This window comes from Salmo salar, chromosome ssa04 (assembly GCF_905237065.1).
Source record: "Salmo salar chromosome ssa04, Ssal_v3.1, whole genome shotgun sequence".
Classification (NCBI taxonomy): domain Eukaryota; kingdom Metazoa; phylum Chordata; class Actinopteri; order Salmoniformes; family Salmonidae; genus Salmo; species Salmo salar.
In genome coordinates, this window is record NC_059445.1 from 49,311,341 (window position 1) to 49,336,129 (window position 24,789).

Genomic DNA, 24,789 nt, shown 5'->3' on the forward strand with positions numbered 1-24,789 from the left:
TTCACAATGCTCTATCTAATGACGTACCAAGCCTATTTGCTGTATAATAACTTACACAGTCTGGTCTAAAAACTCATGATAAAAACAAAGTCCACAGAATGTCAGATGAAGAGATTCCGTCAACTTCCAGAGAGCATTTACCCGAAGATGAAGAGGTGAGCATTTGAAAGCAGACATCTTCTTTTCCAGAAATATGAGATAGAGTGTTAGTAGCTAGCTAGAAGTTTGCAGTATTGTTGATTTGGGGGGGAACATGGCGGGAAGGAGGCTTGCACATCTGCATAGCTGTCTACAGATGCTAGCTAACTAGATACCACCAGGTCAAACGCTGACCAGAAAACATTAGCTACAATGCTTGTCGTCGTGCAGTTGAGAGAAATGTAGCCAATATTCCCGTAGACTTTTAAATCCTGCCAATTTCAGTCTGACAAGCGTTGGAGTCCCAGAGCAACACAACTGACTGTATCTGTAGCTTGTCGTCTGTTTCACTTAGCCCAGGCAGCTCACCGCACAGTCGCATGCAGCAAGACCAGCCCAGAGCAAATCAGCTGTCTACTTTCAACACTAGCTGCTTGTTGCGCTCTGGGGACTGTTATTGGCTACAGTAGCTAACAATTTCATGTTTATGTTTGTGAAAAACAGGCGTGGTGAGGTGTACCTAACTGCTTGAACTTTAACATCGGTTCAATTGAAGGCAGAACTTATTCGCACATTTTATAATAAATAATATGTGAACGTGCTCAAAATGTATTATAATTGATTGTGCAACAAGCATCACATGTAGCAAACTTTCTCGACCTTCAACCATAAATCTATATTGATTAAACGTATTATAGAATAATGTTGCATGAATTCACAGGAAATTGTATACAATACACAGCACATTCCCGTATAAGATCACTGAAATAGCCATACAAAATTGTTTTAAATTGCACGTTACATTGATTAAATGTTAGTGAATCATATGCCAAATAAATATGTACAATTCAGTGAGCATGTCATAAAGTAGTCTACTGTGTTTGTGCTCAGGCAAAAGACCCCCCATTTCAGCTGAAGCCACCTCCGAAGGCTTTGCCTAAGGCGGAGGGAGCGGTGGATCCAGAATACGAAGAGAAAAGGGTGAGACAAATTGCTTTGTCACAAACTCTCTCTGTGGATTCATTTGAGATTTTAAAATGCAATTGCAAGTTGAATGATTACATTAGGAAGTATCACGTGACACAGATTAGTCACAGCATTGGTTGAATTCTGTGCCAGATATTTGAGAAAAACATAACATTTTTTTTCCAACTTTTGCAATGGGCTCCCCACTGTGGTAAATGTGTGGAATTGCAGTGTGTAGTGAGACTGCAGTGTACAGGGAGAATGTGAGTGGCAAAATTACAGTTAAGCATGACATTGATCTCATATCCTTACTAGTCAAAAACAACTTGTTGGTGTATTTCTGTATTTTTTTCCCCCTGTCTTTTTACCATAGAAAACAGATAGAGCGAACCGGTTTGAGTTTCTGCTCAAGCAAACAGAACTCTTTGCCCACTTCATCCAGCCTGCGTCTCAGAAGTCTCCTACTTCACCCCTGAAAGTGAAACTTGGACGACCTCGCGTTAAACAGGACGAGAAACAAAATCTCCTCTCCGTTGGAGAGTATGTGGCTGCTGACTTGTTTTAAGAGTCTTGCCTTTATTTACAATTTTCTAAATGTCAGGTCTATGTTATTGTAAATAAACAAGCTATATTGGTGAATAATCCATGAATAATAAACAATACAATCTGTTTACCATTGTAGCAAAGCATACTATTTGTCCGCCACCTGTGTTTTTACAGTAACCGCCACCTGTGTTTTTACAGTAACCGCCACCGACGCACAGAACAAGAAGAAGATGAGGAGTTGTTATCTGAGAGCAGGAAGGCAGCTAACGTCTTGGTTCGCTTTGAAGAGTCCCCATCCTGTACGATGTTTTCATATAGCTTTTAAATGCTCATTTTAATAGTCAGCCCTCCATGTAAATTAACTGTAGCAGGTGTAACTCAGTGTTGTATTCTAGCAGGTGTAACTCAGTGTTGTATTCTAGCAGGTGTAACTCGGTGTTGTATTCTATCAGGTGTAACTCGGTGTTGTATTCTATCAGGTGTAACTCGGTGTTGTATTCTAGCAGGTGTAACTCGGTGTTGTATTCTAGCAGGTGTAACTCGGTGTTGTATTCTAGCAGGTGTAACTCGGTGTTGTATTCTAGCAGGTGTAACTCGGTGTTGTATTCTAGCAGGTGTAACTCGGTGTTGTATTCTAGCAGGTGTAACTCGGTGTTGTATTCTAGCAGGTGTAACTCGGTGTTGTATTCTAGCAGGTGTAACTCGGTGTTGTATTCTAGCAGGTGTAACTCGGTGTTGTATTCTTGCAGGTGTAACTCGGTGTTGTATTCTAGCAGGTGTAACTCGGTGTTGTATTCTAGCAGGTGTAACTCGGTGTTGTATTCTAGCAGGTGTAACTCGGTGTTGTATTCTAGCAGGTGTAACTCGGTGTTGTATTCTAGCAGGTGTAACTCGGTGTTGTATTCTAGCAGGTGTAACTCGGTGTTGTATTCTAGCAGGTGTAACTCGGTGTTGTATTCTAGCAGGTGTAACTCGGTGTTGTATTCTAGCAGGTGTAACTCGGTGTTGTATTCTAGCAGGTGTAACTCGGTGTTGTATTCTAGCAGGTGTAACTCGGTGTTGTATTCTAGCAGGTGTAACTCGGTGTTGTATTCTAGCAGGTGTATACCTTTAATACTAATTAGCCCCCATTTGAGAACTGCTGATGATTTGTTTTTTTTCCTCCTTGTCTTTTTCCAGATGTAAAAAATGGAGAGCTGAGAGATTACCAAATCAGAGGTCTCAACTGGATGATCTCCCTTTATGAAAATGGCATTAATGGCATCTTGGCTGATGAAATGGTAATAATGACTGTACCTTAAACATAGAATTAACAATAGTTGATGTTTACTTGCCTCCATTAAGTGCCAGAGCCATATATTGATATCCAAGTGTAAAGGGACATCCACACCAAGGATGATAAAGATAGACTATACATAACTATAAAACGTTGGCAAGCATCCACACTAGAGGAAGGTTTATAGTTCTGCAGTAGGGGTAGGCAAACTTTTTGGCTTTAGGGCCACATCAGGATTTTGAAATTCAACAGAGGGCCAGAGAAAGAGCAGTTATTTGAAAATATATAGGTCCATTATAAAATCTACATACTTTCTATCTAGTTTTAGACGTTCGAGTGTGGCCTGGGGGTTAATTTTTTACCAAAAACAATAATTTCCCAGCTCATTATTTTTACTCAAACCTCCCGCCTGTGCGGGCCGTAGTTTGCCAACCCCTGTTCTACACTCTAGGCTACACCTGTCAATCAACTGATCAACGCATCCTACTGAACGCTGTAGGCTTATTAATGTAACACAGACCATTCACTATTTTCATGGTGTGTTCATTTTCATAGTGACTACTGCAAATAATACTTCAATGTAGATAATAATATAGAAATACATATTTAAATGTAGCAATTCAACAACAAACGCTGTTTAGCCTGTGCATCTTCATGTCATGCTTGCCTCGTTGTTCTAGTCGTTTGCGAGTGATTTCCATTTTTCTAATAGTTGTCAAATCTTATTTTTCGCTGTGCTCATCTGTCTGTTCTGTGCACCATTTGCAATGCAACAATGTTATCACCAGCTAAAGTAATCACACCAACACTCTTTCTCCTCAACACAATTGGCCCAGCGTAGTCCGGGTTAGGATTTGGCTGGGGTAGGCAGTCATTGTAAATAAGAATTTGTTCTTAACTGACTTTCCTAGTTAAACAAAGGTTAAATAAAAAAAATATAAAATACTGTGAAATGCTTATGTACAAGCCCTTAACCAACAAACATTTTTTATAAACTAAAGTAAGAAAAAAAATAATACAATAAAGTTACAATAACAAGGCTTTATACAACAGGTGGGTCTAATCCTCAATGCTGATTGGTTTAAACTGCATTCCAGCCAGTGTCTATTCCACGAGTTACCACCGGCTAAATCTATGACTTTAAAATGCCTATTTACTCTGTTCCATCTGACTGTGCAGTCCACTGTCTCATCAGCCCAGCCAGGTCATTAATATACTTGATCTCCACTATAAAAATCATCTAGACATTATCTCACATTTCTTTTAGACTAATATTTCGTTTTCAACAGCAGAGATTTGTATAAACCTTGCTGTCTGTCTTTCCAACATTTGCAACATTGTTTAAAAATTAAAATTCGATCTCCAGCTGTCCCATAGTAATGAACGTGTTGAGACGAGACATACACGCAGGCAGCGTTTCACAGCCAGTCAAAATCACGAGTCAGCTTTCATAATGACTCCAACACCATCATTAAGTTTGCTGACGACTCAACATGGGTAGGCTTGATCACCGACAATGATGAGACAGCCTATAGGTCAGAGACCTGGCAGTGTGGTGCCAGGACAACAGCCTCTCCCTCAACGTGAGCAAGACAAAGGAGATGATCGTGGACTACAGGAAAAGGAGGGCCGAACACGCCTCTATTAACATCGACGGGGCTTTAGTGGAGCGGGTCGAGTGTTTCAAGTTCCTTGGTGTCCACACCACCAACAAACTATCACGGTCCAAACACACCAAGCCAGTAGTGAAGAGGGCACGACAACACCTTTTCCCCCTCAGGAGACTGAAAAGATTTGGCATGGGTCCCCAAGATCCTCAAAAAGTTCTACAGCTGCACCATCGAGACCATCCTGACCTGTTGCCTCACCGCTTGGTATGGCAACTGCTAGGCATCTGACCGTAAGGCGCTACAGAGGGTAGTGCGTACGGCCCAGTACATCACTGGGGCCAAGATTTCTGCCATCCAGGACCTATACACTAGGCAGTGTCAGAGGAAGGCCCAACAAATTGTCAAAGACTCCAGCCACCCTAGTCATAGATTGTTCTCCCTGCTACCGCACAGCAAGCGGTACCGAAGTCTAGGTCCAAAAGGCTCCTTAACAGATTCTACCCCCCAAGCCATAAGACTGCTGAACAGGTAACCAAATGGTTACCCGGACTATTTGCATTTACATTGACATTTTAGTCATTTTGCATTGTGTGCCCCCCCCCAACCCCTCTTTTATGCTGCTGCTACTCTCTGTTTATTATATATGCATAGTCACTTTAACCATACCCACATGTACATACTACCTCAATAAACCTGACTAACCGGTGTCTGTATATAGCCTTGCTACTCTTATTTTTCAAATGTCTTTCTACTGTTGTTTTATTTCTTTACTTACCTACACACACACATATACCTTTTTTTTCCTTTGCACTATTGGTTAGAGCCTGTAAGTAAGCATTTCACTGTAAGGTCTACACCTGCTGTATTCGGCGCACGTGACAAATAAACTTAGATTTGATTTACCCCTATCTACAGTACATGTACAAATTACCTCGACTAACCTGTATCCCTCACATTGACTCGGTACCGGTACCCCCTCTATATACCCTCGATATTGTTATTTTATTGTGTTACTTTTTTATTGTATTTTTTATTTTAGTTAATTAAATATTTTCTTACCTCTATTTCTTGAGATTGTTGGTAAGCATTTCACGGTAAGGTGTTACCGTTGTATTCGGCGCATGTGACAAATAACATTTGATTTTTATCATTTTTAAGGCTATATACAAAGAAATGTCAATTGAAAAAAAGGTCAAACGAAACGAAGTGCAGCTAGTTTGCAGTCTTTCCAGCTTCAGTTTGACATGATTGTGTTAGCTCTGTTGTTGGCTAGCTCCTAGAATAACAGTGTCCTAACTAGAGAGCACATTTTCTATGCCCGGCGAAATCGTGCCTCATCTAACTAAATGACTCAGAAAACAGCTTACACAAATGCAAATGCAGCTACTGTTGGGATAAAGCAAGGGATAAAAAGTTGCCAGCCAGTATAGCAATGGAACATTTTAGAATAAACGACTGGGTCGCGTCCATAGATGCAGAACAAAAAGACTGAACGACTGGGTTGTGTCTCTGGTAGGGTTGCAAAATTCTGGGAACTTTCAATAAATTCCCTGGTTTTCCCAAAATCCCGGATGGAGGATTCCTGGAATCAGGAGGGAATAAACATGAAACCTGGAATCTTCCAACAAGGATTTCTGGATAACCAGGGAATTTATTGAAAGTTCCCAGGAATTTTTCAACCCTTGTCTCTGGCAACTGAACCGATAGAATGAACGACCAGCCGGCTTGGGTAGCAACCCTAGATTTGTGTCGGGAATATAGCTTGTGGAATGATGAAATAGTATGAATAAATTCATCTAAATAACGTAAATCATTATTTGAATATGTTTGTAACCCATTGTATAAAGTGATAATGCCCCCTAGGCCGGTGTTGGGAGGATACATTGGCACGGTTTGCCGGCCATCGACTTCGGCTCGGGCCTAACAACACCCGTGCCAATATATCCTCCAAACACCGGCTTATTGGGCATTATCACTTAAATATACAGGGGGTACCGGTACCGAGTCAATGTGCAGGGGTACAGGTTAGTCAAGGTAATTGAGGTAATCGGTAATAATAAAGGTAATTGAGGTAATAATAAACAGTGAGTAGCAGCAGCTTAAAAAAGGGGGTCAATGCAAATATAGTAGTCCGGGTAGCCATTTGATTAACTGTTCAGCAGTCTTATGGCTTGGGGGTAGAAGCTGTTAAGGAGCCTTTTGGTCCTAGACTTGGCACTCTGGTACCGCTTGCCGTATGGTAGCGGAGAGAACAGTCAATAACTAGGGTGGCTGGAGTCTTTGACACATTTTAGGGCCTGGTATAGAGGTCCTGGATGGCAGGAAGCTTGCCCCCAGTGATGTACTGGGCGATATGCACTAACCTCTGTAGCACCTTGCGGTTAGGCCATTCATTACAGGTGTAGGATCTTAATTTGAGCCAATTTGCTACAGCAGTAAAATAATCCTGCAGAAACAGGAAATGTGGATTATAATGAATTTACATTTTTGTAGGGGTTGATGCATTATTTATGAGGGAAAATCAAGTCTGAAATGTCAAATCGGAAATTGCAAACTTCAGAAGCCTTTTTAACCTTTATGGGTTGGGTCCTAAACTGGGAAGGTTGTCGCTAACGTGCGCTAATGTGACTAGAATGACGTTGTATACAACAGCCAACTTTCCGGGACATAAACATGTCTTATATGAGCAGAAAACTTAAATTCTTGTTAATCTAAATGCACTGTCTAATTTACAGTAGCTATTACAGTGAAAAAAATGCCATGCTGTTGTTTTTTTTAACCTTTATTTAACTAGGCAAGTCAGTTAAGAACAAAATCTTATTTACAATGACGGCCTAGGGACAGTGGGTTAACTGCCTGACACTGTAAAGTCCATGGAGAATAAGAGCACCTCCTCCCAGCTGCCCACTGCACTGAGGCTAGGAAACACTGTCACCGCTGATAAATCCACGATAATCGAGAATTTCAATAAGCATTTCTCTACGGCTGGCCATGCTTTCCACCTGGCTACCCCAACCCTGGCCAACAGCTCTGCACCCCTAAAGCAACTGGCCCAAGCCCCCCCCCCCCCCGATTCTCCTTCACCCAAATCCAGACAGCTGATGATCTGATAGAGCTGAAAAATCTGGATCCATACAAATCAACTGGGCTAAACAATCTGGACCCTCTTTTCCTAAAATTATCTGCCGCCATTGTTGCAACCCCTTTTACTAGTCTGTTCAACCTCTTTTTCGTATCGTCTGAGATTCCTAAAGATTGGAAAGCGGCCACGGTCATCCCCTCTTAAAAGTGGAGACACTCTAGACCCATCCTGCCCTGCCTTTCTAAAGTCTTCGAAAGCCAAGTGAACAAACAGATCACCGACCATTTCGAATCCCACCGTACCTTCTCCGCAATGCAATCCGGTTTCCGAGCTGGTCACGGGTGCACCTGAGCCACGCTCAAGGTCCTAAACAATATCATAACCGCCATCGATAAAAGACATTACTGTGCAGCCATCGTCATCGACCTGGCCAAGGCTTTCGACTCTGTCAATCACTGTATTCTTATCGGCAGACTCAACAGCCTTGGTTTCTCGAATGACTGCCTCGCCTGATTCGCTAACTACTTCTAAGATAGAGTTCAGTGTGTCAAATCGGAGGGCCTTTTGTCCGGACCTCTGGCAGTCTCTATGGGGGTGCCACAGGGTTCAATTCTCGGGCCGACTCTTTTTTCTGTATATATCAATAATGTCGCACTTGCTGCGGGTGATTCTTTGATCCACTTCTACGCAGACGACACTATTCTGTATACATCTGGCCCTTCTTTGGACACTGTGTTAACAAACCTCCAAACGAGCTTCAATGCCATACAATACTCTTTCCGTGGCCTCCAACTGATCTTAAATGCAAGTAAAACTAAATGCATGCTCTTCAACCGATCGCTGCTCGCACCCGCCCGCCCGACTAGCATCACTACTCTGGACAGTTCTGACTTAGAATATGTGGACAACTATAAATACCTAGGTGTCTGGCTAGACTGTAAACTCTCCTTCCAGACTCATATTAAGCATCTCCAATCCAAATTAAATCTAGAAGCGGCTTCCTATTTCGCAGCAAAGCATCCTTCACTCATGCTGCCAAACATACCCTCCTAAAACTGACTTTCCTACCGATCCTTGACCTTCGGCCATGTCATTTACAAAATAGCCTCCAACACTTTACTCAGCAAATTGGATGGAGTCTATCACAGTGCCATACGTTTTGTCACCAAAGCCCCATATACTACCCACCACTGCGACCTGTATGCTCTCATTGGCTGGTCCTCGCTTCATATTCGTCGCCAAACCCACTGGCTCCAGGTCATCTATAAGTCTTTGCTAGGTAAAGCTCCACCTTATCTCAGGTCACTGGTCACCATAGCAACACGCACCCATAGCACGCGCTCCAGCAGGTATATTTCACTGGTCACCCACAAAGCCAACACCTGCTTTGGCCGCCTTTCCTTCCAGTTCTCTGCTGCCAATGACTGGAACGAATTGCAAAAATCACTGAAGTTGGAGACTTATATCTCCCTCACTAACTTGAAGCATCAGCTGTCAGAGCAGCTTACCCATCGCTGCAGCTGTACACAGCCCATCTGTAAATAGCCCATCCAACCAACTACCTACCTCATAACATATTTGTTTTTGTTTTTCTGCTCTTTTGCATACCAGTATTTCTACTTGCACATCCTCATCTGCACATCTATCACTCCAGTGTTAATTGCTAAATTGTAATTACTTTATTTGCACACACTGTATACAGATTTTTCTATTGTGTTATTGACTGTATGTTTGTTTATCCCATGTGTAACTCTGTATTGTTGTTTTTGTCGCACTGCTTTTGCTTTATCTTGGCCAGGTCGCAGTTGTAAATGAGAACTTGTTCTCAACTGGCCTACCTGGTTAAATAAAGGTTATATAAAAAATAACAGCCTCCACTCTTCTGGGAAGGCTTTCCAATAGATCCTGGAACATTTCTGCGGGGACTTTCTTCCATTCAGCCACAAGAGCATTAGTTAAGTTGGGCACTGATGTTGCGCGATTAGGCCTGGCTCGCAGTCGGCGTTCCAATTCATCCTAAAGGTGTTCGATGGGGTTGAGGTCAGGGCTTTGTGCAGGCTAGTCAATTTCTTCTACACCGATCTTGACAAACCATTTCTGTATGGACCTCGCTTTGTGCATGGGGGCACTGTCATGCTGAAACAGGAATAGGCCTTCCCCAAACTGTTGCCACAAAGTTGGAAGGACAGAAACGTTTAAAATGTAATTGTATGCTGTAACGTTAAGGTTTGGGGCAGGTAGCGTTCTCCTGGCATCCGCCAAACCCAGATTCGTCTGACGGACTGACAGATGGTGAAGCGTGCTTCATCACTCCAGAGAACGAGTTTCCATTGCTCCCGAGTCCAATGGCGGCGAGCTTTACACCTCTTCAGCCAACACTTGGCATTGCACGTGGTGATCTTAGGCTGCTCGGCGATGGAAACCCATTTCATGAAGCTCCCAACGAACAGTTCTTGTGCTGACTGATGTTGCTTCCAGAGGCAGTTTGGAACTTGGCAGTGAGTGTTGCAACCGAGGACAGATGATTTTTACACGCTACGCACTTCAGCACTCTGTGGTCCCATTCTCTGCGCTTGTGAGGCCTACCACTTCACGACTGAGCAGTTGTTGCTCCTAGATGTTTCCACTTCAAAATAGCACTTACAGTTGACCGGGGCAGCTTGTTGGAACTGACTTGTTGGAAAGGTAGCATCCTATGACGGTGCGACGTTGAGAGTCACTGAGCTCTTCACTAAGGCCATTCTACTGCCAATGTTTGTCTATGGAGATTGCATGGCTGTGTGCTCGATTTTATACACCTGTCAGCAACTGGTGTGGCTGAAATAGCTGAATCCACTAATTTGAAGGGGTGTCCACATACTTTTCTATATGGTGTACATAGGAAAATATGGGCTTCTTCTGACATTGAGATGCGCTGTCTGTCGTGGATCATCAGTCTTCAAAGTCCTCCTATAATTCATGTGGATACCAATATGCTTACATGCCCATTTATTCAGAAAAGCTCACCACACACTCTGCCTCTCCCCTCCGAGCGGCTATTCCTTGCGCACCTAGAACCTAGAACGCTTTAATGGAACGTATTTTGGATTGGTTTTTGACGTTGTACTGTTGGGGAGAGAGGGATAAAATCGCACAAAGTTATCCCAACGATAGCTATTGTTATTGTTCTCCACTGTTTTTATAGTTATTGTTGTAGTGTGGACGCTGCTGTTCACTTTTATATTTTTTATTGTTATTGTCCTTGGTGTGGATGGCCCTTAGGTCTCTGGTAAGTGCCACTAGTTGTGAGTCAAGCTTATGCGATGTATGTATGACAGGTTGATTATTTGTTTATTGACCACAGGGCTTGGGGAAGACCCTCCAAACCATTGCATTGCTGGGATACCTGAAGCATTACAGGAACATTCCTGGCCCCCACATGGTTCTGGTTCCCAAATCAACGCTACACAACTGGATGAATGAGTTCAAACGCTGGGTACCAACCCTTAAGGCAGTCTGTCTCATCGGGGACAAGGATGCAAGAGTATGTCCTGTTTTTTTCTCTTGATTGACACTGATTAAACATCCCCTTTCATAACACATTATCAGGTGGGTAGGTAACCAAGACCACTAATGACTCCTTTGACAAATGTTCTCCTTATTCACCAGGCGGCTTTCATCCGTGATGTTATGATGCCAGGGGAATGGGATGTTTGTGTCACATCCTATGAGATGGTCATCAGAGAGAAATCTGTCTTCAAGAAGTTCAACTGGAGATACCTTGTCATTGACGAAGCTCATAGGATAAAAAATGAGAAGTCTAAGGTATGAACTCAAATTCAAATAATTTAGGGATAAAACGTTTCTTTTTCTACTTTCAATTAATGAAGTTTGCCCTATACACAATTATTTTTTATGATTTTTATGTAATCTTTACATTAATCCTGTGTTGTCAGCTCTCAGAGATTGTCCGTGAGTTCAAAACCACCAACCGTCTCCTCCTGACTGGAACACCTCTGCAGAACAACCTCCATGAGCTGTGGTCACTCCTTAACTTCCTGCTACCTGATGTCTTCAACTCTGCCAACGTGAGTCCTGCCTCTGTTTGTTCTCTCCATGTATTCCTCTTGTAGTGATATTCTTCCTTTAGATTCATGTGACTGGAATACCAAATCGAGGAAGAAAAGAAATTCATATATCGCTCCAGGCAAAAGGAACTGCATTCTTTTGTTGTTTTGTATCAAAAGACCCTCCAGCAGTATCTTAATGTTTTTTGTTGTTCCATTTATATCATCTAGTTTGAATTCGCTTCAGTCAATCACTGAGCTCAGCCCCACCTGACATGCTTCTTGTCTTTCCATGATGTGTCAGAGGGAAAGGTAGCCCCGAGCATAGGCTTCCCCCCTCAGGCACTGCTCTGTTCTATTGTCAGTTCCTCCCAGTTTGTCTGGGATCCCTCCCCCCAGTCACCCCCAGAGGCAGTAGCTGATCATATGTATCCTGTCCTTTTCTCTAACACAATCCCCTCTACAACTGAAGCCAAAGCAGAATCATCTTTACTTTTTTTCTCTCTCTAAAATAACTTTTGCACTTTCATGGAAAATGTATGTGTTAAAAACAAAAGGAACATTTTTCTTTAATTCTCAGGACTTTGATTCTTGGTTTGACACCAACAACTGTCTGGGGGACCAGAAGCTGGTGGAGCGTCTGCATGCGGTAAGCTGTGTTTCACACTTCCATTACGTTCCGAGTTCACTGCAGATTCCTTCTTATCTATATTTATTTTTAGTATACATAATACATCCCGAGTGGCACAGCGGTCTAAGGCACTGCATCTCAGTGCAAGAGGCGTCACTACAGTCCCTGGTTTGATTCCAGGCTGTATCACATCCGGCCGTGATTGGGAGTCCCATAGGGCGGCGCACAATTGTCCCAACGTCGTCCGGGTTTGGCCGGGGTAGGCCATCATAGTAAATAAGAATTTATTCTTAACTGACTTGCCTAGTTAAATAAAGGTTAAATAAAAGAAATAAAAAAATTATATACACTGAGTATACAAAACATTAAGAACACCTTTCTACTATTGAGTGGCACCCCCTTTTGCCCTCAGAACAGCCTCAATTTGTCAGGGCAAGGACTCTACAAGAAAGCATTCCATGGGGATGCTGGCTCATGTTGACTCCAATGCTTCCCACAGTTGTGTCAAGTTGGCTGGATGTCCTTTGGGTGGTGGACCATTCTTGATACACATGGGAAACTGTTGAGTGTGAAAAACCCAGCAGCGTTGCAGTACTTAACACAAATGGTGTACTTGGTACCTACTATATGCCCTGTTCAAAGGCACTTAAATATTTTGCCTTGCCCATTCACCTTCTGAATGGCACACATACACAATCCATGTCTCAAGGCTTAAAAATCCTTCTTTAACCAGTCTCCTCCCCTTCATCTACACTGATTGTGTATATCATGGAAAGAGCAGGTGTTCTTAATGTTTTGTACACTCAGTGTATGTAAAGAAGTACATGTAATACATGGGTAAAAAAATAGATGAATTAAAGCATTTGCCTTGTTCAGGTGCTGAGGCCTTTCCTTCTGCGTCGCATTAAAGCTGAAGTGGAGAAAAACCTGCCTCCCAAAAAAGAGGTGAAGATTTACCTCGGACTGAGTAAGATGCAGCGAGAATGGTATGTGTTTTTTTCAAATACTTAGTACTTCCCAGTGTTGGCAATAGCTTTTGTTGGTTCAATGTTTCTACCTATGAAATTCAAGAAAAAATTATTTCAAATGAAACAACATTTTGTTCTATTTTTGTTAGGTACACACGGATTCTGATGAAGGACATTGACATCCTCAATTCTTCTGGAAAAACTGACAAGATGCGTCTCTTGAACATCCTGATGCAGCTGCGGAAGTGCTGCAACCACCCATACTTGTTTGATGGGGCCGAGCCTGGACCCCCCTACACCACCGACACTCACCTGGTAACCAACAGCGGCAAAATGGTGGCCCTGGACAAACTGCTGCCCAAAGTCCAGGAGCAAGGTGCTACATTCTCTCTGATCATTAAATGCTTTTACTGTAGTTTATCCCAACAATTAATTAGAGGGGTTAAACAAAGAATACATTATTCATGTACATTTGATGTCTTTATCTCAGAGTTTTGATCTGTGGTTGTTACTGTACTGTTACAAGCCATACTTTCAGATAGGAGTCTAGGTGTAATTTATATTTTGGCCACCAGATGATAGCAGTGTGTGTGCAAATTCAGACTGATCCAGTGAATAATTACATTACTGCACAATATTTTGTATCAAGTCTGCCAGGAGTTTGCCCAAATGTGCTGAATTGGTCAATTGATAGGTTTTCAAGTACATAACTATAGAGAACATTCAAAAATGCTATGGTAAAAAACAAATTAAAGTTTACAGACTCCCAGGAACGTCATACATGATGGATCATTAGCTTATACACTAACTTTCACATCTAGGCTGGGTGAGTGTGGAGCCAGAGACAGCAGTGGGGTCAAACTGTAGACCCGCAGTTCCTACATTTGAACATAAAAAAAATATTTTATCAAACAAAACGATGCTACATTTTATCTCTGGGACCCTCAGGATGAAAAATCAGACACCCATCTCGTAGAGGTTAAAAGGGCAAGGACAACCTCATAGGATGCAGGCTCAAAGGTTTGCATTTTGTTGAAGGATATCAGGATTCACATGTAGAATTTAAAAAATTTTCATGAAGCTTTCATGATGAGAAGTTCATTTGACAATCAAATTAGCCATGCTCATTTAGAATTAATCAAACCTTGCTGCCATGCAAGAAACCTCATTAATCATTTTCTGCCATGTTTTTTTTCCCTTTGTGGAGATTGCATTTGAACTAGAGCTATGTGACCTGATATTGTATGCTGTTCTGTTCCCTAATGGAATGACTGCGTTTTGTCTCATTGGTTGCCAGGGTCTAGAGTCCTCATCTTCAGCCAGATGACCAGGGTCCTTGACATTCTTGAGGACTACTGCATGTGGAGAGGTTATGAGTACTGCCGTCTAGATGGGAACACTCCACACGAAGCCAGACAGGTACGGGGCATGACTTCAGCTGATGAGGCCTCATTGACCACAATCACAGGCTCCCATGGAAACCATAAGGAGCTGTATTGGAACAGTTCAATCTAACCTACTATGTTCGTGTTTTTGTAGTATCTTCACTTCAAAACACTGTACTTTGCCTATTGTGCTCGTACTGACTGTGCTTGTAAAATTTGTGTAAAGTGTAATTACTTTAACTTCATGAAACAAAACTGATATTTTAGATATTGTGTCTAACTAATGTATGAGCTTTATGGCCATGTTTCAAGGAAGCCATAGAGGCCTACAATGCTGACAACAGCAGCAAGTTCATTTTCATGTTGAGCACCAGAGCTGGAGGTCTGGGCATTAACCTGGCAACTGCAGACGTCGTCATCCTGTATGACTCCGACTGGAACCCTCAAGTGGACCTGCAAGCAATGGTTAGAAACATTTCAGTTGTGGCTTCCTTGGAAACATACTTATATGTATGTGGATACTTCCTGAATGCACTGATATATATAATATATATTAGTGCATTCAGGAAGTATTCCCACCCCTTCACTTCTTCCACATTTTGTTACGTTACAGCCTTTTTTTTCTCATCAATCTACACAATACCCCATAATATCAAAGCAAAAACAGGTTTTTAGAATTTTTTTGCAAATGTATTAAGAATATAACTTAAATATGGCATTTACATTACTATTCAGACCCTTCACTCAGTACATTGTTGAAGCACCTTTGACAGCGATTACAGACTTGAGTCTTCTTGGGTGTGATGCTACAAGCTTGGTACACCAATATTTGGGGAGTTTCTCCCATTTTTCTCTGCAGATCTTCTCAAGCTCTGTCATGTTGAATGGGTAGCTTCACTGCACAGCTATTTTCAGGTCTCGCCAGAGATGTTCGATCGGGTTCAAGTCCGGGCTCTGGCTAGGCCACTCAAGGACATTCAGAGACTTGTCCCGAAGCCACTCCTGCGTTGTCTTGGATGTGTGCTTAGGGTCATTGTCCTGTTGGAATGTGAACCTTCACCCCAATCTAAGGTCCTGAACGCTCTGAAGCAGGTTTTCATCAAGGATCTCTCTGTAGTTTGCTTCGTTCATCTTTCCCTCAATCCTGACTAGTCTCCTAGTCGCTGCCACTGAAAAACATCCCCACAGCATGATGCTGCCACCACCATGCTTCACCGTAGGGATGGTGCCAGGTTTCCTCCAGACGTGACGCTTGGCATTCAGGCCAAAGAGTTCAATTTTGGTTTCATCAGACCAGAGAATCTTGTTTCTCATGTTCTGAGAGTCCGTTGGGTGCCTTTTGGCAAACTCCAAGCAGGCTGTGATGTGCCTTTTACTGACAGGTGTGTGCCTTTCCAAATCATGTCCAATCAAGTGAATTTACGACAGGTGGACTCCAATTAAGTTGTAAAAACAGCTCAAGGAGGATTAATGGAAACACTTGAGCTCAATTTCAAGTCTCATAGCAAAGGGTCTGAATACTTATGTAAATAAGGTATTTCAACTTTTTTTTTATACATTTTCAAAAATGTCTTATCCTGTTTTCACTGTCATTTTTGGGTATTGTGTGTAGATTGGTGAGGGATTTTATTTTTTTACATCCATTTTAGAATAAGGCTGTAACATAACAAATGTGGAAAAGGGGAAGGGGTCTGAACTTTTTGAATGCACTGTATATTAAGCATTTGGAAAAGTAATTATTAGTCGGTAGTAAGTAGAAGTAATTATTATTCAGTATTAAATAAAAGCAAATATGACTTAGTAGTTATTAGTTAGAATTTCACACATAAGTGACTAATACTATGTCATGCATACAAAAATACTAGTAATGTTAGTTCGTAACACTGGCTTGTATCTTGTCTTTTACTTTTAAAAAGTGTCTTGTTTCAAAGAAATAGACACCTCCATACACTGAGGCAATCAGTGTGTTTGTTTTTGCCTCTCTAGGACAGGGCTCATAGAATTGGTCAGAAGAAACCAGTGCGTGTGTTCCGCCTCATCACTGATAATACAGTCGAAGAGAGGATTGTAGAGAGAGCTGAGATGAAGTTGAGGCTAGACTCCATTGTTATACAACAAGGTATTCAGCATGGTTTTAATTTGCAACTTCGTGGTTTGTCATTCCATGGCTTTCAAATCCATGTAGATCATATAAAATTACTAGAGGGGTTATGTCATAAACCCTCAAAGTTCCATAATGGGGTGAAATTTGCAGCCAGCTTGGTCAGGAAGAAATCCAAAACCAGTCTAATTGAATGGCAGTCGAAGCATAATGTAGGTGATGCATTTCCTGCTTTTACTTACACAGGAAAATAAAAGTAAGGCATGTGATGTATCAAAAAGGATGTAACGGAATTATAGTCAACATAAAATATTGTCATATTATAATTACAGTATGGATTTATACACATTTTCTGGATAAACAGCATCTAAAATATATGTAAACAGACCATAAATGTCTCATATTTAGTTTTCTTGGAAAGCTGAGTGCTATTATATGATACAATATCAGTACCTGCTGCATTTATAACTCAGCCAAGTCCTATTCAGTGCATTGAATGGAATGTTGGCATATTGAACTGCCTGGCTAGCTAGTTAACACACAGTGCAGATACTTTCTTCACATTCGTTGTTTTTCACAATATCTTATCACAGCACTGACAAACTGTGGTTGACCAACTCCCTGACCAACATGGCTGACCTTTGGACCATCATAAGAAGGTTCATGTCCATTCTAGTATTCTAATTCCTAATTCTATGTTCAAGTCCCTTAAATGTGTCCTTACCTTTTTTTTAAAAATGGTCTGACTCAGCAGACAGTAAATCAGACTTGGATTTGTTATTGGGACAGGCAAGACAGACCTTGGTTAGGCTTGAGACAAAATTAGACCACACATATATGCTGTACATGCATGCATACATATACTTTAGTACTTTATAGAATGATCTAGACCCTGAGACATGGATGTAAGTGCCTGCTGCAGGGTCTTGTACATTCAGTCCCACACCCCAACTACTTTTCACATCTTTTCAACTTTCCAGGGAGGCTGATGGAGCAGTCCAACAAGCTGGGGAAAGATGAGATGCTGCAGATGATCAGGCATGGGGCCACTCACGTCTTCGCCTCCAAAGACAATGAGCTCACGGACGAAGACATCAACACCATCTTAGAGAGGGGGGCAAAGAAGGTGAGTGAGGACCATGTGAAGGATCAGTACACAGTGTTTGGTTGACAGACTGGCTGCTTGGTTTTCTGTGCTCACCTGTCCTCACCTGTACCCAATTGTCATACTTGAGTAAAAGTAAAGATACCTTAATAGAAAATGACTCAAATAAAAGTGAAAGTCACCCAGTAAAATACTACTTGGGTAAAAGTCTGAAAGTATTTGGTTTTAAATATACTTAAGCATCAAAAGTAAATGTAATTGCGAAAATGTACTTCGATATCAAAAGTAGAAGTATAAATCATTTCACATTCCTTATATTAAGAAAACCAGATCAGCACGATTTTCTTGTTTTAATTTTAAGGATAGCCAGGGGCACGCTCCAACACTCAGACATCATTTACAAACGAATCATCTGTTTAGTGAGTCTGCCAGATCAGAGGTAGTAGGGATGACCAGGGATGTTCTCTTGATAAGTGTCTGAATTGGACCATTTTCCTGTCTTGCTAAGCATTTGAAATGTATGAAAAAAGTACATTATTTTATTTGGGAATGTAGTGGAGTAAAAGCAAAAGTAGTCAAACATATAAATAGTAAAGTACAGACCCCCAAAAAATGACTTTAGTAGTACTTTAAAGTATTTTTACTTAAGTACTTTACACCACTGCCTTTTGACTTATCCTAGACAGCTGAGATGAACGAGCGCATGGAGTCTCTGGGAGAGAGCTCCCTCAGGAACTTCACTGTGGACACCGGAGGAGCAGAGACCAGCCTCTACAACTTTGAAGGGGAAGACTACAGAGAGAAGCAAAAGGTATCAAATTACTACATGTTTTGTCATGACTCAAGGTTAATAGCATCAAAGAGCATTTTGCATTGACATTTTTGTCATTTAGCAGACTCTCTTATCCAAGAGCGACTTACAGTAGTGAGTGCATTCTTTTTCATTCTGGTCCCCCGTGGGAATCATACCCACAACCCTGGCATTGCAAGTGCCATGCTCAACCAACTGAGCAGCTTGATATGGTACTGTACTTTGATTAGCTAAGTCCCTTGTGCCTCAGGTTGAATTTCATCTTAGATATTGAACTTTGTGAATACTGTGTGATAGAGGTAAAGATGGCATACAGAGTATACTATTCATAGATGCTTATGAAATAAACTTTATGAAACCACCGTAACCATGAAATAAGGTGTGCATCATATACCGTATACTGAGTTGGTTCACCTTGTGAGGGATGGACTGGTCTTTTTTTGTAGCTGAGTATGATGGAATGGATTGAGCCTCCTAAAAGAGAGAGGAAAGCCAACTATGCGGTCGATGCCTACTTCAGAGAGGCCCTGCGTGTCAGTGAACCTCGAGCCCCCAAGGTAACGCCCCCTCACAGATCAATCACACAGAAACCGCCAACCGCCTTGCTTTGCATCCCTGCATATAAATGACATGCTTATTCAAGTGCTGTCCCAATCAAGGTTATTATACTAAACGAAACTGAAACTAAAATAAAAACAAAATTGGAAAAACAATTTAGTTAAATAAAACATTTCTGAAAAACGTTTGACAAACTAAAACTATACTGAAACTATTATATTTGACTACAAAATTAACTTAAAGGAAAAACCATAAAATTATATTTAGTTATTTTTTTCTTGGACAAGGTTTTCAAGCTTCTAATGATGTTTTCGAGCTTCTGAATCTGGCAGGTAAATGCTGCTAGTAGATGCCGATGTTTCAAATAGGCCTAGCTTGTGCATCACTATCATTAGCTAACAGGGAAGAAATCCAAAGGTGAGCACTGAGTATGTCTGGGCCAAGCTAGAACAGCTTGTGAAGTTGCTGGAGCCGTTCACAATCTACACCGACCAACTTCAAACTGACAGCCAGTCGTAGTCTGATGTGGTGCCGTGCTTTCTCAACCTTGAGGCACACTTGCAGTCAATTACTATTGCAAAACATTTGGCACAGGTTCTCCTGAAGTCAGTGTGAGCACTTCGCATGCATACTGAATCTTCTGGCAGCCAATTCCGATCCATCCCCTGCAGCAGCTTGCTTGATGGACCCAAGTGTCTCTCTGTCACTTCGCTCAACAGACGGAGCCACTGATGAGGGAAGCAGAGTCTTTTGTACTTCAGCAAATCAGAGAGTACAGCCATGGGGCAGGAGTACCCCAAGAAGATACCAGCAAGATAAATCCAGCAAGCATCTCGACCACAGTGCTTCATAAATATAGCTTCCTCGCATCGAGGATTGTGTCTGAGTTCACTGTCCCAAGAGTCAACCTGGCAGGGCATTAAGTGCCCTGTGTGAGCTGAGGAAATACCTGGAAGAGGTGAAGGGGGGCATGTTTAGAGTCACCTCTCCAGTTCTGGCAGGCAGGGATCGCTGTTTATCCAAAGCTGTACCCTGTGGCACTGGATCTGGTTTCTGCCCCTGCATCCCAAGCGTTCATGGAGAGAATATTCTCTGTCTGTGGACAACTGTCATCAGGCTTGAGAAACCGAACAACCACCTCACAAAATTTCAGAATAAAAATCTAAAAACTAATAGAAATAAAACCAATATTAAATCACAAACTATAGTAACCGTGGTCCTCATGTTCATGGAAGAGTTGCTAGTCAATCATTCGTAGGGTTGCAAAGTAAACTACCAGAAATTTGTTAACATTCAAACTTTGTTAACTTCAAACTGGTGGAAGTTCTGAAAAAAAGTCAATACTTGGAAGAATTGCGGAGTTAATTGAAAAGAATGCCTTTGTTGATTATATACTTTTTATGTTAATTAGGCTATTTTCTCTTTAACCATATGGTCTATCCACTAGAAACTCATGGGCAATATGGACACAGATATAATAAATTAATACTATATATGAATAAAAAAAAGTGAGTTATTTAAGTATAAATGACCTAAATTGCCATAGATTACCTGTTCATTACCAAAATTATAGAATATTCCGGTAACTTTGGTATATTACCGGTAGCTTTGCAACCCTAATCATTCCTCTTGTTTCCCACTTCTTCCAAATAATGATGGTCAAGAAGTCAGAATGATGAAGAGGTATACATGTTAATCTTGCTCACCAGAACATGATTAATAATGATGAATGTATTTCAGGCCCCACGTCCCCCCAAACAGCCCAACATCCAGGACTTCCAGTTCTTTCCCCCTCGCCTGTTTGAACTGCTAGAGATGGAGATCCTTTTCTACAGGAATACTATTGGCTACAAGGTAAGACAGCTGTAGTTAAGTTCATTGTCTGATGGATAAATAAAATGTGCCCATGTTGACATAGGTAGCGTTAAGTTTAGCCATTTATAGTCATGTATTATTGTTTCCTGCACATGGTATTTTGACTTGAATGTCCCTTCTTGCTGGTTCTACTTTACTGAAACAATTTACAAAGTTGAATATTAAAAACAATATTTTGAAATCTGTTGGCTCGGGCTTTCACAGAGCCAACATATTAGTTGTGGGATGGTGAATAGAGCCCATAGAAGTGTGTCTCAACTCTGACATTTGTGAGCAGCATCCCAAGTGCTTAACTGTGCCAAGGCACTTGCTGCCAAGGCAGACTGCTGAACTGAGACAGATTGGAGCTTTTACTCCTCCATGGTGCCAGAACCACAGAACACAAATACACACACATTCCCCCTATGCCACCTGATCCCAGGGTACATCTGCTCAGTTCTGCCCAGTTAGCCTGGTTCCCCAACAGGCCTGTCTATCGCTTCACCCAGCCTTAGGGGTCTCTCGTCCAGCTTAATAGCGAGAGACAGAGCCGTTCAGTGTTATGTCTCATCAGAGGTTTATTTAATATGAGCTGTGTCCGTCCTCTCTTCTGTGCTGCTGCAGGTGCCCAGGAGCCCTGACATTTCTAACTCTGCTCAGGTGCAGAAGGAGGAGCAGAGGAAGATCGACGAGGCAGGGCCCCTCAGTCCTGAGGAGACTGAGGAGAAGGAGAAGCTTCTTACACAGGTAATGGAGGGTGCTAAGCTAGACACAACTGTCTAAGATCCCTATAGTGTTTGTCACAAAAAGTGCCACATTATTGAACATTCTAAAGCTTGTATCTAACAAGTGCTGTGTTTATGGTGAATGTTATTTTGCAGGGGTTCACAAGTTGGAACAAGCGAGATTTCAATCAGTTCATTAAAGCCAATGAGAAATATGGCCGTGATGACATCGACAACATCGCTCGGGAAGTCGAGGGGAAAAACCCTGAAGAAGTAATTGAATATTCTGGTAAGATACCGGAGGTCCTCATCATCATAATTATCATCATCTATTATTCCATTACAGTTGTTTACTAGAGACCCATTCTTGTATCTGTTTCAAATAACCATGGTTATTACAGCTTATTATCATTTTATATGCTCCACGCTAGTCTTTTCATACTCTTGTTTTATTTTCAAGCCATTTTCTGGGAGCGGTGCAATGAACTCCAGGATATTGAGAAAATCATGGCCCAGATCGAGCGGGGTGAGGCCCGCATCCAGAGGAGGATCAGCATTAAGAAGGCACTGGATGCTAAGGTGAGCTACTTTACATAAGTTGTTTAGATTTTCTAAGTAAGTGCTCAAGTATGTTGGATAGTGGCTGATAAGTATTTTTGTATTGATCTTTAAAAAGAAATGATTGCCTCTCTAAAACATATTTTCCCTTGTAAATACTGTGGAAATTACTTATTACTTGAATGTGATACTAGCAACCTTTTATTTTGAGTATGCTCCAAGATTAATTCAAATTTTCAAATTGACGAAATGGAAATGTTGTCTTGATTCATTTCAGGTTGCGAGATACAAGGCCCCATTCCACCAGTTGAGGATTCAGTATGGCACCAATAAAGGGAAGAACTACACGGAGGAGGAGGACAGGTTTCTGATCTGTATGCTTCACAAGATGGGCTTCGACAAGGAGAATGTTTATGAGGAACTCCGACAGTGTGTCCGGAACGCTCCCCAGTTCAGATTTGACTGGTTCATCAAGTCCCGAACTGCCATGGTACAGTATTCCCTGAACAGTTTGACTATGTTATAGCTGTTAGAAGGGTTAGGTGAGCCAACATGGGGACAGGTATTTGATATGACACCTGGACTGCCTCAGGGATAGTCAATAAACCCAGTTACAGTGTCTTAGTGGCCTACTTCTTTGCTTTCTCTGGACCCATCATAAAAACCTGTTTTATTACTTTTATTATAGAAAATAGTACATTTGTAGTGAATTCAGAGATCATCGTTTGCTTGCCTCACATTTATAGTAGGTATGGTGGAATATAGAATTGAAATTGTTTCAATGTGTTCCTCCTTTACAAGTTGAGATGGATGAGAATTCATGGGACGAAAGACTCCTATAGATTCAGTTTCATGCATCTCTTGAATACAGAGACACTTACCTCTCTGGAGTTATTTTTCATTACTTTGTGCTTTTGACAAAGTGGTATGTTACATGAACTGTTTTGGTTATTGAAATGTCAGTATTATGAACAAAAACTGTAATAACCACACGAGCATATTGAATGAATATATATTTTTGTTGTTGCTACAAACAGACTGGCTAACAGAGAGGAACAGCAGACATACATTGTACTATTGTTTTCTTGTTCTCTGCTAACAGCTGTCTCTTGTTCCCCCAGGAACTCCAGCGACGTTGTAACACTCTCATCTCCCTCATCGAAAAAGAAAATATGGAGATTGAGGAAAAGGAGCGTGCTGAAAAGAAGAAAAGGACACCAAAAAGCCAGACGGTAATTGATCTTACCATTTCAAAAGAATAATATACAGATTTGAACCATTTTAATGTCCAAAGTCCAACAGGTGTATTGGCTGACCATCTTGAGGATTCTGAACCATGTTACCATGACAAATGGATCAATACTCAAGTGTTAGAATATTAATATTTCATACATACATTGTAACATTTACACATAGACATGCAATTGACTTGATTCTAATGTCATTTTTATTCTAAGGCTCACAAAAGGAAGGCAGATGCGTCATCAGAAGGCACAGGACGCAAAGAGAAGAAATCGAGAGCCTGAAGATGTCATGTAATTAATGTAGCTCCCAGCAGGCCCAATCCTAACTTGAAAGATAAGTAATTTGATCATTTGATTTACGCACACAGTTCTCAAGTTAGGATTTGGCCCATCAAAAACAAACAGCATTAATCACCCACACAAAAAATACAAACACAACCTTCAATAGTTTTAGTAATTTCTGTGGAAGTGTGGCTTCTAATTTTTAAGACATTTTGTATTACTCTTTTTTGCAATTGTTTGATGACCTTTGAAACTCAGCATGCTATATGTAAACTCAGCAAAAAAAGAAACGTCCTCTCACTGTCAAATGCGTTTATTCAGCAACATGTGTAAATATTTGTTTGAGCATAACAAGATTCAACAACTGAGACATATACTGAACAAGTTCCACAGACATGTGACTAACAGAAATTGAATAATGTGTCCCTGAACAAAGGGGGGGTCGAAATCAAAAGTAACACTCAGTATCTGGTGTGGCCACCAGCTGCATTAAGTACTGCAGTGCATCTCCTCATGGACTGCACCAGATTAGCCAGTTCTTGCTGTGAGATGTTACCCCACTCTTCCACCAAGGCACCTGCAAGTTCCTGGACATTTCTGGGGGGGAATGGCCCTAGTCCTCACCCTCTGATCCAACAGGTCTCAGATGTGCTCAATGGGATTGAGATCCGGGCTCTTCGCTGGCCATGGCAGAACACTGACATTCCTGTCTTGCAGGAAATCACGCACAGAACAAGCAGTATGGCTGGTGGCATTGTCATGCTGGAGGGTCATGTCAGGATGAGCCTGCAGGAAGGGTACCACATGAGGGAGGAGGATGTCTTCCCTGTAATGCAGAGCGTTGAGATTGTCTGCAATGACAACAAGCTCAGTCCGATGATGCTGTGACACACTGCCCCAGAC

At 41.6% G+C, this 24,789-nt stretch overlaps 1 protein-coding gene across 1 annotated transcript; it reads left to right on the forward strand.

Moving 5' to 3' along the window:
- On the forward strand, positions 1–24,352 carry LOC106603320 (SWI/SNF-related matrix-associated actin-dependent regulator of chromatin subfamily A member 5). Its single transcript, XM_014196849.2, has 24 exons — positions 1–155; positions 1,030–1,119; positions 1,478–1,644; positions 1,849–1,949; positions 2,830–2,930; positions 10,962–11,141; positions 11,267–11,422; positions 11,554–11,685; positions 12,245–12,313; positions 13,172–13,281; positions 13,413–13,639; positions 14,561–14,682; positions 14,961–15,113; positions 16,635–16,767; positions 17,730–17,875; positions 18,537–18,665; positions 19,112–19,222; positions 20,964–21,077; positions 21,702–21,824; positions 21,959–22,091; positions 22,263–22,381; positions 22,638–22,850; positions 23,482–23,592; positions 23,818–24,352. The coding sequence occupies exons 1-24, from the start codon at positions 99–101 to the stop codon at positions 23,884–23,886; spliced, it is 3,066 nt and encodes a 1,021-aa protein (XP_014052324.1). The 5' UTR covers positions 1–98; the 3' UTR covers positions 23,887–24,352.
- Positions 24,353–24,789: the final 437 nt, after the last annotated feature.

Coding starts and splice junctions, on each gene's coding strand:
- LOC106603320 (XM_014196849.2), top strand. CDS start 99: ATGTCAGATGAAGAGATTCCGTCAACTTCCAGAGAGCATTTACCCGAA. Junction 156..1,029: donor ATTTACCCGAAGATGAAGAG/GTGAGCATTTGA, acceptor GTTTGTGCTCAG/GCAAAAGACCCCCCATTTCA. Junction 23,593..23,817: donor GGACACCAAAAAGCCAGACG/GTAATTGATCTT, acceptor TTTTATTCTAAG/GCTCACAAAAGGAAGGCAGA.